General features: G+C 43.1%; 1 protein-coding gene across 3 annotated transcripts in view; it reads left to right on the top strand.

Moving 5' to 3' along the window:
• Positions 1–15,699, top strand: part of LOC111967744 (serine-rich coiled-coil domain-containing protein 2) — a 94,818-nt gene that overhangs the window by 54,770 nt on the left and 24,349 nt on the right. For all 3 annotated transcript variants that reach the window (XM_070444881.1, XM_023993067.3, XM_023993066.2), the window contains exons 7-9: positions 6,630–6,716; positions 8,246–8,332; positions 15,538–15,663. In XM_070444881.1, coding sequence (XP_070300982.1) covers positions 6,630–6,716; positions 8,246–8,332; positions 15,538–15,663 — 300 coding nt within the window. The remainder of the gene's footprint in view (positions 1–6,629; positions 6,717–8,245; positions 8,333–15,537; positions 15,664–15,699) is intronic.

The raw sequence follows: 15,699 nt of genomic DNA, 5'->3' as shown, positions 1-15,699 counted from the left end.
TCACCCTCTAACGTTTTTTGCTTTTCACGCTTTTTCCGCCTCAGTGGCTGTTTATGACATAATCAGACCCCTGGCGTACGCTTTACAGGTTTCCCAAAGGAACGAGGGGTGATCTGTTGATTGAGAGTTAATAGAGAAAAATGCTTTAAACTCTGTAATAAAATATGATGTGAAYGTATGGTCTTTAAGGATGGTTGTATTCAACCTCCAATGTCTTGACAGATTGAATGCCCCGTTGAGTTTTATGTCCAGGATCACCTCCGCATGATCAGATATGACTATGCTTCCTATCCTAGCAGATAAAACAGACTGCAAAGAAGTCCTGGGCATAAAAAAGTAATCTATTCTAGTCTGACATCCATGAGGTGCAGAGAAAAAAGTGAACTCTCTGTTGGAGGGGTGAAAAGTTCTCCAAACATCAGCATACCCCAGATCATCACAAATAGCTTTAAGTGACTTAGCTCGAGGGGAGAGTGAAGCTATACCGCTGGGAAACTTATCAATAAGGGGGTTCAACAAACAATTAAAATCTCCAAGGAAGGGGAAGTAAATATTCATTATGGAGATGTTCTGCCCTTGTAAAGTACCATTAATTATAACAAAGCGACCAAATTTATCTTTCACACAATTCAAGACCTTAAGTGGTAAGTTATTTTTCACAAGAATTGCTACACCTCTACTTCTGGATGTAAATGATGAGAAAAACACTTGACCAAACCCCCCTTGTTGTAATTTCAGATGCTCCTTATCATCCAAATGAGTTTCTTGCAACAGGGCAATATCAATATTTTCTTTTTTCAAAAAAGACAGTACCTTCTTCCTTTTAATGGGGTTATGGCTCCCTCTAATGTTCCATGTACATATACGAAGTCTGTTACCTGCCATTGCACTTTGACCATTCAATATCCAGACTGAATCCTACTGTAAAAGTGGGGTGGTACCTTTTTCCATGTGTTGAACTCTCTTCAATCTCACCGAGCATAAACAAACGATATGAACCCTGAACTCGAACTATACTAAACCCAAAAATTAAACATGTAAAGATCCAAAAGGGGGTTTTCCCACTAGCTAACATGCAGGGGATTTCAACTTTCCAATGTAGACTCTTAAGTCTGCATTGCCACTCAATAGCCTCATCCTTTATATATATATGGAAATGAAAATCAATAGGCGATTGAGGCTCTTCCACCTAAAACCAAGCCTGGGCACCTATATAGATTCACCCAGATCTCAGCCTGAGCTATAGCGGCAGTTACTTTAGCAAGAAAAATAATAAAAATACGAATATTACTGAACCGGAGCACGTGAGAACTCACACCACTGTTTCATGATCAGATTCAAATAAAATAAAAAAGTTATCCAATGCTGCGGAGGTGCAGCTTAAAGTTATTTACCCAAGAGAGTCAATAAACGCAGCAGCCTCTTCAGGTGTGCAGAGTTTCTTAGGCGATCCGTTGACCATAATCTTCAATGTGGCCGGGTACAGCAGTGCGTAGTCCATCTTCATTCTCTTGAGTCGAGCCTTCGCCTCATCAAACCCTTTRCGTCTTCGTACAACCGCTGTGGAATAATCATTGAAGAATGAGACCTTTGGACCTTTACGTTGACTACCGTCAGAGCCGATGTTTCTAGCCGCATCCATAACGCGCTGCTTGTCGGTGAAGTTGTGGAACTTTATAACCACTGGCCGTGGGCRCTGGTTGGGACCGGGTATCGGTGCTTGAGAGCGATGGGCTCTGTCCAGCTTCACACGACCAGCCTTAGTGTCCATTTGTAGGTAGTCAGGGATCCATTCCTCAAAATGTTTTACTGAACGTGTCCCTTCAGAATTTTCCGGGAGTCCCACAACACGAATATTGCATCTGCGTCCTCGATTATCCAAGTCGTCAATGTGCTCCGCCATTTCGCGCACMTGTTTCTCAAGTGCTTTTATCTTAGTGTCCATAGATGTAGTTGAAGCTTCCACTGTAGCAATTCTTCCTTCCGCCTCATCAACACGTTTGACAACCCTCTGTAGTTCAGCTGAATGGCCTGCTATTTCTTCCAAGACCGTTCTTATCTTAACATCGATCACTTTAGTAATGTTATCCGTCATCTTTTGAATCACTGGTGTTAGCTTTGAATCCGCAATGGTGTTAGCTTCGCTAACGTAAGCTAGCTCCTCCTGCACATCTAGAGGGATGGTGGTTTTGGTCGAGTTCTTAGTAGTTCTGTTGGGCATGTTGTCGGAGATTTTTGAGAAATAGCCATCAAGACTCATTGTAGGATAACTTATTTAGCCAATTCTACCACTTTTTCAAGCTAGGATATTAATGAAAAAATATAAATTTACGAATGCCACGGGAGCTCGCTGAAACAGTGTTCTCTCTACGGCGCCATTTTGTCCCCCCCGCACACCTGTTAATTGAAATGCTGGTTGGTTGAATGAAGCTAGTTGAGAGAATGCCAATAGTGTGCAAAGCTGTCATCAAGGCAAAGGGTAGCTACTTTGAAGAATTTGAAATATAAAATATATTTAATTTAACACTTTTTTTTGGTTACTACATGATTCCATATGTGTTATTTCATAGTTTTGATGTCTTCACTATTATTCTACAATGTAGAAAATAGTTTTTTTTTTAAAGAAGAAAAAATAGTTTTGACTGGTACTGTATATATTGTTAAACAAAATCTATGTCTTAAGAGTAATCCTATTAGTATAAAATAATATACTTTAAAATAAATGTTGAGCATACAATATACCAAGTGTATTAATAGGGCGTTGGGGCACCACGAGCCAGAACTGCTTCAATGCTTCTTGGCATAGATTCTAAAAGGGTGTCAATTTCAGACCCCACTGTATTTTGATGAGACAGTTCCAGGCTGTAACTATTATCATCTGTGTATTATCAACCGTGTTCCTATTGATTGGTCATCAATCTCCCGCTCCCCCGTAGTACCCAGAGAAAGCAGGGGGGCAAATACTGTATGCGTCCCAAATGGAACCCTATTCCATATGTAGTGCACTACCTTTGACCAGCAGTGCACTATATAAAGTGTCTTCAGAAAGTATTCATAATCCTTGACTTATTCCACATTTTGTCACAGCCTGAATTCAAAATGGTTGAAATAGATTTTTTTTCTCTCACCCATCTACACAGAATATACCTAAATGACAAAGTGAAAACAAGTTTTTAGAAATGGTTGCTTATTTTTTGGGGAAATTAAATACAGAAATATCTCATTTACATAAGTATGCACACCCCTGAGTCAATACATGTTAGAATCACCTTTTGGGTAAGTGTTCCACACCTGGATTGTACAATATTTGCACATTTATTATTTTTTTAAATTCTGAAAGCGCTGTGGAGTTTGTTGTTGATCATTGCGAGACAGCCTTTTTCAAGTCTTGCCATAGATTTTCAAACCGCTTTAATTTAAAACTGTGTCTAGGCCACTCAGGAACATTCAACATCCTCTTGGTAAGAAACTCCAATGTATATTTGGCCTTGTATTCTAGGTTATTGTCCTGCTGAAAGGTGAATTTGTCTCCCAGTGTCTGTTGGAAAGCAGACTGAACCAGGTAAAATTTTGCCTGTGCGTAGCTCTATTCTGTTGTTTTTTTTGTCCCCCCAAAAATCATTGCCAATAACAAACATACCCATAACATGATGCAGCCACCACCATGCTTGAAAATATAAAGAGTTGAACTCATTGATGTGTTGGATTTTCCCCAAACATAACACTGTGTTTAGGGCATGAAGTCAATTTCTTTGCCACATTTTTTTGCAGTTTTAAACAGGATGCATGTTTAGAAATATTTTATTCTGTACAGGCTTCCTTCCTTTTCACTCTGTCAATTAGGTTAGTATTGTGGAGTAACTACAATGTTGTTGATCCATCCTCGGTTTTCTCCTTTGACAGCCATTTTAACTCTAACAGGTTTTAGGTGCCCTTCTTTGCGAGGAATTGGAAAACGTCCCTCGTCTTTGTGGTTGACTCTGTTTGAAATTCACTGCTCGACTGAGGGACCTTAAAATTATCTGTATGTGTGAGGTACAGAAACGAGGTAGTCGTTCAAAAAATCACGTTTAACACTATTATTGCACATAGAGTCCATGCAACGTATGTGACTTGTTAAGCACATTTTTGCTCCTAAACGTATTTAGGTTTGCCATAACAAAGGGTTACTGACTCAAGACATTTCAGCTTTTCATTTTTTATTAATTTGTAAAAATGTACTAAACCAATGACTTTGACATTGTGTCACTGGCCTACACGCAATACCCCACAATCTCAATTTAATCAATTTTTTTGTCGAGGGGTGTGAATACTTTCTGAAGGCACTGTTGAAAATAGGGTTCCATTTAGGGTGCAGACACTGTTTTGTACATATCTGCGGTGTTAAGTTGGGACATAGTATCTCAGCCAGTGAGTTTAGAATGAGAGTGACTGGCCACCAACATCTTCCGTGACATTTGGGGATCTTGTCCCTACGCTGTGTATAACAGTAGGCTCACTACAGTAACGACTGGTCAAAAGTAGTGCACTATATAGGGAATAGGGTGCCATTTGAGACTATTCCAAGGATCACAGCCTGATAGCAGGGCTACTGCTCTCCTATCATTGATATATGTTTGCATCAAAACAGTGATTGTTGTTCTTGTCCCACTGCAGTCCCGTAGGGCTATTGTCAACACTCGCATCATAGATTTACACGGCCCCATCCATGTCCCACAGATAATTATTATATCGGTGTGACAATCTGACAGAATCAATGATGAAAGCAGCCGATTTCCCCAACGCTCCAGCCATGATATCCAAGGCTGTGGTGAGATTTCGGATGCCGCTAAAGGCTAATGGGTCTCTGTCTGCGAGGGATGGGAGATACATGTGGTGGCAATCGGAGGCGTCTGATTTGCGCGCGGCTGTTATTGGTTGACGCGCGGCTTGTTTTCTGGCCTACCGTTAAAACCGCCTGTGACGAGCAACGGGGAGCCAGAAGAGGAGACACTGAGTACATTCCAAATGGCACCCTATTCCCTACGTAGTGCACTACTTTTGACCTGGGCCCTATGACCCCTGGTCAAAAGTAGGGCACTATATATAGGGAAAAGGGTGCCATTTGAAACGGCCTGACTCTGATGGGAGCTGGACTGGACACACTGACTGGACAAATATTGATGTGGATTTCATTGATCCTTTATTTCTACAGGCCCTTGTCTGTAGATTTTATTCTTCTTATTGTATTCTTCTAACATTTCTCCCTTCTCGACATATGTCTCCCAATTATAGAAATAGCATGATATGGGTGGTGTCTGTATCTACATGTCTGTAACGAATAAACCCCTTGTCTAAGGGTTCCATGTCACGATTGCAAATCTAATGTTCATCAGAACTCTGATCCAAAAACCCTCAGAGCTGAGCTCCGTTCGTGGACGCTGGGCAGTGAAGTCCAACTGAAAAGCAGCTTAGAGACTCCCTCCCGTCTATGCGCTGGGATGACACAACCCCATGTAGACTTTTTTGACACTGATCCCCCTCATGATGCGAATTCATCCTCTTCTCCACAGCTCCGTCACACGTTTAGTAGCTCTAGTGGGTTGTTGAAATGTGGATCGCGTGACAATTTGTGTCAGAATAGCGTTATTGAAAGCCTGATTTGACATAAAGAGCACTTTGAATGTAGCGGCTGTAGGCCATGTCATTACTCATGCACAATTTTTTTTTCTTGACCTCTCTGTTGGTTGAAACGTTGCCATGGAAATGGCACAATCTCTATGTTAATGCTAAGAGGAACGATAAACTCGCGTCCCTAGACATCAAGACGTCTTAAAAGAACAATTGAAAGCGAGGAACGGTTTAGTGTAGGCAATAGGCCGATTTTGTAAGTCATGTAAAAGAGCTTACGGCTGGCTCATCATTGGTTTCTTCATAGAAATATAAGGGATAAAAAAAAATTAAATGAAGTCCTGTGAACTGCTATTAACTGTCGATTTGTGAGGCAGGAATATTTTCTTTTTGCTCGAGCCGCTATTAAAAAAGAGGGTTATCGAAAAAGGCCATTGTCGTGGTAGGAACATACGGAAATCTCAGTGATCAACTGACATCACTCTTTTCATCTCCAAGGCTCTATCAAACTGAGGGTGTTCTCTAAAATTGGCCCCTGTCACTGTGTTAAATTGCACTTGATGCCTTCAAACTGCCGGCCCTCGCTGGCTCACTGAGCAGTGTGTGAGCACTCTGAGTGCTTTTGTTAGCTTGACGCGCTAAAACCACTCCTGGCATCGTTTGGCCCGACCAGGGGGTGGATTGAAGGCGGTAGGAGATTTGGAGAGTTAATTCAGTTCAGTGTGTAAGAGTCACGAAGATACATACGCAGCTATCATAATGTTGGGTTACAGTTCCTGTTGTTGGCGAGCCAGCTTTTAGCCTTCTGTTATAAGCCCTGCCACAGCCAAACACTGGCTCTTTATACCGAAGAAAAGAGAGCTCAAAAGTATATGGTAGTTGTCCAACATGAATATTACATTTGACATTTTAGTCATTTTTAACAGACACGCTCTCTCTCTCTCTCTCTCTGAAATCTGAGTTAGCCAGCAATTCACAAGCCTAATATGAGCCGTGTATGTTTTGGTGTCCTTGTATAGATGGAGGATGGTAGTGATATGGACGACACTCTGATTCTGGATACCTTGAGTCCAGAATCCAGACGGGACCCAATTCAAGCTCGACAGGTAAGACTCACTGTTTAACACCACACACACACACACACACAGTAGTAGGAAGTGTACTGTCAAACAAACCCCGTGTAGACAGTGGATTATGCCCATGTTATAGATGTTTGTCCAAGGCCCTGTTTGTCCTCGTGTTTCCAGTGCCCATCTTCTGTTTGTGTTCACATGGCCTGAGCGCTTTGGTCTGTTTTCCTTCTTGTTGTTTGTGTGCATACCCTGTTTTTGTCCGCTGTACATTCTCCATTCTCAGGTTATCTTTGTTGCCGTGTCAGCTCTAGGTCTGTTTGTGTGTGTGTATGCTTGTTTGCCAGGCATATTACGTTTTTGAACCTGGAATCCAATTTCCTGTTATTGTGTGTGTTTTATTGTGCGTGTTTGCAATTGCCTGCGTGTTTGGGGGCACATTGCTTATTTTTTTAGCTTGAATCTCTCTTGAAGGAGTCAAGCAAAGGGTAGTCTGTTCTGTTCCTTCTCCTCTTGACATCACAATGGCCATGTCTCAACCTCCTCCTGACCTAACCTGTAAACACTGCAAACCTGTGTACAGCTGGACCAATGTTCTCTGGCTCTTCCAGCTTAGCCTTGCCCTCCCAGCATGTCTGTCTGGGGCAGTGGAGGGGGAGGGGGGGGGGGATTAACCACCCTGAACCACAAAGACATTAAGGACCCTAACAACCTGGCGGAGCCCAAACCCACACCTCTCATCCCTATCCCTGGAAGCGAGCAGAGCCCTGCTGAACGATAGCATTGACATGGATGGTGAAGGCTCCAAAACGGGCTCACCCTGAGTGCTGTCCATTTTCTCTAGCGTCCACTGTCACACAGTGACAGAGAAGGGGGCATTGGCGCCAGCAGGCATTTGCAATGCATTTCTGCATTAAATTGTATAGCCATTTATACACACATTTTTTGGTCACGCAGGGACTGTGTGTGATTGTCTGGGCCGGAGTGCATGGCGTTTAGGGACCGGGGAAGGGTGTGGGTAGCGGCCGGGCCAGAAGGAGCCCTGCTGGGCTGGGAGCGCATCAGAATGCAGCGTGTCTGCCTGGTCCTAGGGTTCCCGCTCTGTGTTTGGCTGAGGCCCATTAAAGATGCAGGGTACCTCCGTGGCGCTGAGCCTCTGATGTGCTGCCTTTGCCCACGGACCGAGCTTATCATCTCTCTCTCCCATCCCGACAGGTGTTTTGGATTCTCATTCGAGGGCATGTGCCTCTCTCTGTCGTCTTCTAGCTTTCCAAACATGCGCTCTCGCTCTCGCATTCACTGGCTCCCTCCATCTCTCCCTCCTGCAGGGAGACATCACAGCCGGGTTCATGGTTTGTGACTCTGGCCCGTGATCGGCTGATCGACCTCCCCCTTATTCCGTGCCATCCTCTGGATGAATTCACAAATTGGATTCTGGCTCAGATCTTGGCAGCCCTGCGGTGGACGGGTGGAGATGAGTCAGGAATAGAAATGTGTGTTTAAGGCCGTTAGGGGTCAAATAAATCCGTACCGGCTGTACTGAACTGTCTTGGTTTGTGTTCTAGGTGGAAGAGCTGTTGAAGGAGGTGCAGGAGCTGAGAGAGGAGCTGAGGAGTAAAGACCGGACCATTTCTCAGCTGACCCAGCAGATGGTATGTGCTTATTATTGTTCACGTGTTGATGCCGTAAGTGCAAACTCTATTTCATCGCAATGCACTTCAACGGCTCAGACTTCCAACCTTTCTCACCCCATTTTCATGTCACTCTTCTAGCTAGTCGCTACCACTGTGACCCATGCACAGTAAGTGTTGTCAAACCCCAGGATTTTACCAGCCTCTTCCAAACCCACAGCCCCTTCAGCCAGGTCACCCATTATACAAGTCCGTATTCGACGTCCATCTATGTCTGAGGAGGTCTGGAGATGACTAGGAAACCGGTCACTAGGGGCAACCGTTTGTTTTAAGCCTATCCCAAACCTTAACCTTTCCCTTAACCATTCGGAGTTGATGCCTAAACTTAATCTTAATCACTTTGAAATTTGACGTTTGAGAAACATGGATGAACATCTAATTCTGACGTGAGACTGTGAGAGCTTGTTGGCCACTTATAGATCCAGCTACTTAGTGACATGTCAGCTCCTATTAGTCTATAAGGCTCTCCTCTGCCATCAACTCACTGTGGGGATCATGAAGTAACTATGGGCTCCATAGGGACCAACTGGGTCTGGGTGAAGACTTGACAACTGCAGGAGCAGCTTCTCATGTTACTTTGGACCTAGTGTGGGAGAGAGCTGTACTTGTTTCCATGCCTCTGTGTCTTCCAGGGCCTGAGCCACTCCAGCTAACTGCTACTGCCCCAGAGGTAGAGTGGGAAGAGGGCTGTCATTATCGGACCTGTCCTGTGTGGGTAGTGTGGTTCTTACTCTGTGGGTAGATCTGTGAAATTAGACTTCACCTTGCGTGGAGTAATGTCTCTCATTGTGGCTCTCTTATCCTCTCTCTCTCTTTCTCGCTGTTGTCATTTTCTCTGTCTCTCTCTACACTGAGAGTATACAAAACATTGAGAACGGCTCGTTCCATGACATACTGTATGTAGACTGACCAGGTGAAAGCTATGATTCCTTATTGATGTCACTTGATAAACCCACGTCAATCAGGGTAGATGAAGGGGAGGAGACGATCGATTTTTAAGCGTTCAGGCATGTATTGTGTATGTGTGCCATTCAGAGGGTGAATATGGCAAGACAAAATATTGAAGTGCTTTTGAACGGGCTGTGGTAGTAGGTGTCAACTGCAACGCTGCTGGGTTTTTACCCGCGAAACAGTTTCCCGTGTGTATCAAGAATGGCCCGCCACCCAAAAGGACGTCCAGCCAACATGACACAACTGTGGGAAGCATTGGAGTCGACGTGTGCCAGCATCCCTGTAGAATTCTTTTTGTATTGTTGTCTGTGTCAAGTTTCAACTGAACGACACGCTTGAATAGTCTGCCCCTGACCATGCAACGCTTGTGCAACTCAATATTAGGAAGGTGTTCCTACCGTTTTGGCATGCACTGAGTATCTTTCTCTCGTCTCTATCTCTCTGGGATCTTTTCCAGCTCCCATGCCTGATCAAACTGAATGAAAATGAGAACGTTGAGCTTCTGTAAATGTCTTATTGATTGAGACTTACTGCTTTAATTAGACTTTTTTTATTTATTGATTTTTCAACACTTTGTTAATTTCATGGTGCTGTTTCGATGCTGTTTACATGTTATTTGTTAAACTGTTTTTCACGCCTTGTGATTAACATTGAAAGAAACATTTGGAAATATTGGTTTTTCTAGTGTTCTGTAATTTCCTTCTGTTGCGTCCCGAAGTAACTACTGCATAATGTGACTCCAGACTCTGTATCATCCAGTTATTTACCAGCAGCATTTCAAATACCCTGAAATCTACCTTTTACATGACCATATCACAGATATGCTATTTAAGTTGAATTATCTACCTTCTGTTTTGATATTATCTTCTCTCTACAACCCTACTTCAAGCCATGCATTCTTATTGTTAGGGGGTGGATCAGCTTTAATTTTGAAGATGGATTGTGGCTTCCATCAATATAATTGTCTGCATCATTTCCAATCCCCCTTTTTCTTTTATTGTATTTTTTTTTTTTAAATGTATAAAATATGTATTTTCCTTTATTTTCCCCTATCCCTACCATACCTCCCCTAATTGGAGTAAACTAATGGACAACTTTTTATTTGATTGAATATCCGAAACACACAATATACTTGCAGTGAAGCCGCTCAACAACTACACCACACCAGTCATCCAACAGACTCCCATTCAGAGCGACACACAGAAGCATCCAGGGTCAACGCTCTGCTCAAGGGCACCTCGACAGAACTCCCACAAGGCAAAAAAAACAGGGACCCGAACTCTCCAAGACCCCCCACAGTTCCCCAATAGCTGTCCCTCAACCATTCGAGACCCCTCCCCAAGAAAAAAATAAATGCAATGAATTCCATTCCCCACCCCCAAGAACCCCCCCCCCCCAATGCATCAACAACCAAGAAAATGAACTAAAGAGAAAAAAGAAAACAGCAAATGACAATGCAAGAAAAAAATGACATCAAGGACAACTAAAATCATAACAGCAATGCCAACTGTATATGTTTGAGTGCATGTCTGGCACTATTGCATACGTGTGTGTGTATTTGAATGAGAGTGTGTGTGTGTATATGCCTGTGTACAAACACCGGACGGCATCAGCCTCAGGCAAACCGGCATTAGCTGAAAAAAACACTACTTCTGCGTCATTCAAACTTTTTCTTATGTTTTATTTTGACTTTATTTTTGACTTATCTTAGAATGAAGGTCAATCTCCCGTACAGCAACTCCACTCCCACTTGTCTCCAATTGCACATCCTAAGGCCATCCCACCTATCTCTGCTGGCCACCCTCTTCCAAATTCTACTCAACATATATATCTTTCAACTATTCTGTGATGTTTAACGTATAACTTCAATCTGTCTAATCGAATATAATCCACAAATTGCGACAACTCTTAGGCTTCTACTTCTTGCTTTAACATACTATGGTACATTTTATGGACACAGTTTACAATAGTTATCTTTTGTTTGTTTTTAGTCCTTCAACTCCACTCAACCCCTCCCATCTATCTCAGAACACCATCCAGTTCTATTTGCCATATATTTTTCAGCTGGGATGTTTCACAAAGTTCTGCACATTTCTATTCAACATATTGTAAATTAAAGACACATTTTTGCCAAGAGTTATTGTATTATTAATCGATTTGACCATGACTTTTTAAATCACCCAGCAGTGCTATATTGCAGAGTTGGCTCCAGGTAAATGTTGCAATTCTTAAGCCATTCCTGAACCTGCAACCAAAAACAAGTTACGTATGGACAGTATCAAAACAAATGATCTAACGATTCTGTCTCCTCACAGCAAAATCTTCAGAGCTGGGATGATTGTATTCCCCATATACACAGTGCCTTTGGAAAATATTAAGACCCCTTGAGTTTCTTCACATTTTGTTAGGTTGCAGCCTTATTCTAAAATGTATGAAATAGTTTCCCCCCCCCTGATAAATCTAAACACAATACACCATAATGACAATGCAAAGCTATAAGCTTGGCACACCTGTATTTGGGGAGTTTCTCCCATTCTTCTCTGCAGATCATCTCACGCTCTGTCAGGTTGGATGGGGAGTGTTGCTGCACAGCTATTTTCAGGTCTCTCCAGAGATGTTCAAATCCGGGCTCTGGCTGGGCCCCTCAAGGACATTCAGAGACTTGTCCCGAAGCCATTCCTGCGTGGTTTTGGCTGTGCTTATGAGACACCTTTGCTATGAGACTCAAAATGGTCAGCTGCATCCTGTTAACATTGATCATCCTTGAGATGTTTCTACAACTTGATTGATGTTCACCTGTGGTACATTCAATTGATTGGAAATTATTTGGAAAGGCACACACCCTTCTAAATAAGGTCCCTGAGTTGACGGTGCATGTCAGAGCAAAAACCAAGCCATGAGGTTGAAGGAATTGTCTGTAGAGCGCTGAGACAGGATTGTGTTGAGGCACAGATCTGGAGAAGCGTTTCAAAAGATGTCTGCAGCATTGAAGGTCCCCAAGAACACAGTCGCCTTCTTCCATTCTTAAATAGAAGAAGTTTGGAATCACCAAAACTCTTCCTAGAGCTGGCCGCCTGGCCAAACTGAGCAATCTGAGGAGAAGGGCCTTGGTCGAGGAGGTGACCAAGAACCTAATGGTCACTCTGACAGAGTTCCAGAGTTCCTCTGTGGAGATGGGAGAACCGTCCAGAAGGACAACCATCTCTGCAGCATTCCAACAATCATGCCTTTATGATAGTGAACAGATGGAAGCTACTCCTCAGTAAATGACACCCGCTTGGAGTTTGCCAAAAGGCACTTAAAGGACTCTGACCATGAGAATCAAGACTTTCTGGTGTGATGAAACCATTTGAGTCTTTTGCCTGAATGCCAAGCATCACATCTGGAGGAAACCTGGCACCATCCCTACGGTGAAGCATGGTGGTGGCAGCATCATGCTGTGGGGATGTTTTTCAGCGGCAGGGACTGGGAGACTAGTCAGGATCGAGGCGAAGATGAACAGCGCAAAGTACAGCGATCCTTGATGAAAACCTGCTCCTGACCGCTCAGGACCTCAGACTGGGGCGAAGGTTCATCTTCCAACAGGACAATGACCTTAAGTACACAGTCAAGACAACTCATGAGTTGCTTCGGAACAAGTCTCTGAATGTCCTTGAGTGGCCCAGCCAGAGCCCGGACTTGAACCCGATCGAACATCTCTGGAGAGACCTGAAAATAGCTGCGCAGCGATGCTCCCCATCCAACCTGACAGAGCTTGAGATGATCTGCAGAGAAGAATGGGAGAAACTCCTCATACAGGTGTGCCAAGCTTGTAGCATCATACCCAAGAAGACTCAAAGCTGTAATCGCTGCCGAAGGTGCTTCAACAAAGAACTGAGTAAAGGGTCTGAATACTTATGTTTACGTTTTTTAAATTTTAGTCATTTTTGCAAATGTATTGTCATTATAGGGTATTGTGTGTAGATTGAGGGGGGAACAAACTATTTAATCAATTTTACAATAAGGTTGTAACGTAACAAAATGTGGAAAATATCAAGGGGACTGAATACTTTACGAATGCACTGTATATTATGTCTAAAAAAAGTAAGTTATACTTTATTCTGTCCTGATTAAAAGCCATGCATTCTTAGCAACCTCTTCCCATTCCATAGACCATTTATTGATACATGATTTAAGACTAATACTCTTTATTACTAGAATCAGCCTGGATGCATGATTCAGGCCCAGAGGAGCTGTGTAGGCAGCAGTTGAGATTCATTAAACAGCTCTGTCTTTCCTGCTAATTTCACCTTTGAAGTTGAACTAGCATATCAAACAACAGAGCACTGTTTTTATTTCAGGGAATCATGTTGGAATCCTATTGGTTTATTTCAGCATGCCATAGCTGATATTCTTTATGACTGGAATCAGCCTGGATGCATGATTTCAGGTCCAGAGGAGCTGTGGAGGCAACAGGGGGATTCATTATTATTTCTTCACCACAGGAACACACCTCTCTCTCTCTCCTGCTAATATCACATTTGAAGTTGAACTAGCGTATCGATCAAAATAGAGCAATGTTTTATTTCAGGGACTCATCCTCCTGTTGGTAGTATGCAGACACAACGGGGCGTTAGAGCCTGGACAGACCCTGATTTGGTAGGGCTTGTATTCCTCTCCTTTACAATAACATGTACACTGTTTTAATAGTTCAATCATTTCTGGTTAGAGTTTCCACCCTCTATGCTTAGAGCCACAGTGATTGAAATGTTGCTATTCATTGTGGGAGCATTCAAACACTTGCGCCTGATACTCTAGGGCAGAGGAGTCAAACTCATTCCATGGAGTGCCTATTGTCCTCAGTGTTTTTTTTTCTTCTTATTTGTGTCCAATTAAGACCTACACGACCAGGTGAGAGGAGTTCCTAACTAATCAATGCCCTTTTAATTGATCAATCAAGTACAAGGGAAAACCTGCACGCACTTGGCCCTCCACGGAATGAGTTGGATACCTGTGCCGTAGTGTCTTTGTACTCTTTTGCCTTTTGTGAAAGCATATTTCTGTTTTAAGATGGCCGTGTTGTATGGTGCTTTCAGTCCTCCCAGTAGCTGTAAGAGTGGAGCATCCGTCAGTCTCTGCTTGCGTTTCCTGGAATCTATAAGCCCTTAAGAGGCCGATAATTGTTTGTGCAGGTAATTGTATGCGTGTGTAATCAGAACGATGAGAGTGAAGTATGGGGATGAAAGGTTGTGTGCGTGTGTTTTTAAAAAGAGCCCTGGGGTTTTGAAGAATGCTTGAAAGAGTACAAACACAAAGCTGGTCTGTCTGGTCCTAGAATAGGTAATGGAAGATGAGGGAGTCCTAAGAGAGAACACTGCTACCGTACCGGTACATGATGATTTAGAGTGGCTGTGGCTTAGGTGTCTCAACTGTCCTCTTGTGTGTGCGTCTGCGTGATAGTCTGCATCTGTGCTTTTCTGTGTGTGTGTCATACTCGGGGCCACCCTTGCTCTCCTCTGAGGTTGTGAGATGGAGAACCTTGCAGGGTTTAATTTGTCTTCTGGGCTGTGGGGTGTTTTCTTTGGGTAATAAAAGGGCTGCTGTTGCAGGCTTGTTTCGAGTGGTGCCAGTGGCCATTGCAGAAGTGTTCATACCATTCATTGCTCCTGAGTGTCCCTGGCCTAAACAGAGGGCTAGAGACCGGCATAGTATGAGCAGACACACTAATTGCTTTATTGCAGTTTATGGACTTGTTACACTTCTACTATAAATGTTCTAAAAGGTTCTGTCCTCTCACATTTTGTTATTATGATATCTTATATGATCGCTCATATTTTATTTTAGCCCTGATTGGGTGTTTGTTTGTCATCGTGTCCCCAACACCCTGGTCATTAAAGAAGTACTCCAACAGATAATTAAGATTTAGGAATCTTAAACTGAGTAGTTGTAATTAAAAATGTTTAATTACACACATGCAACCAACTCAAAACGCACACTGCACCAGCAACTCTTCTTGGCAACGCAGTTCATTTCGCAACTAACCAATAGGCCTACATGATTGAACTGAATGATATTGTATTGGTATCTGTGTGTAGTTTCAACTGAATGACTCTCTTGAATAGGCGATCCCTGAAACTCCATTTGGAACTAACAAACAACATGATTGAACTGAATGACAGTGTGTTAGTGTCTGTGACGTTTCAACTGAATGACGTGTGTGTCGCTCTCTTGATTAGGCTGTCCCTGTCGAGGCCACGAGATGCCACTGCCAGCAGTACAGTCCACCTGGAAGAGATGTGGAAAGAGTGACGGTGACCTACCATGACAAGGCCACACAGACTCCACCATGGAGGGGACATGCTGTGAGTGCTGCTTCCTGTATGTCTCAGAGAGAGTGT

Source organism: Salvelinus sp. IW2-2015, linkage group LG8, assembly GCF_002910315.2.
Source record: "Salvelinus sp. IW2-2015 linkage group LG8, ASM291031v2, whole genome shotgun sequence".
Lineage (NCBI taxonomy): Eukaryota > Metazoa > Chordata > Actinopteri > Salmoniformes > Salmonidae > Salvelinus > Salvelinus sp. IW2-2015.
This window is presented reverse-complemented; position numbering and strand designations above follow the sequence as displayed.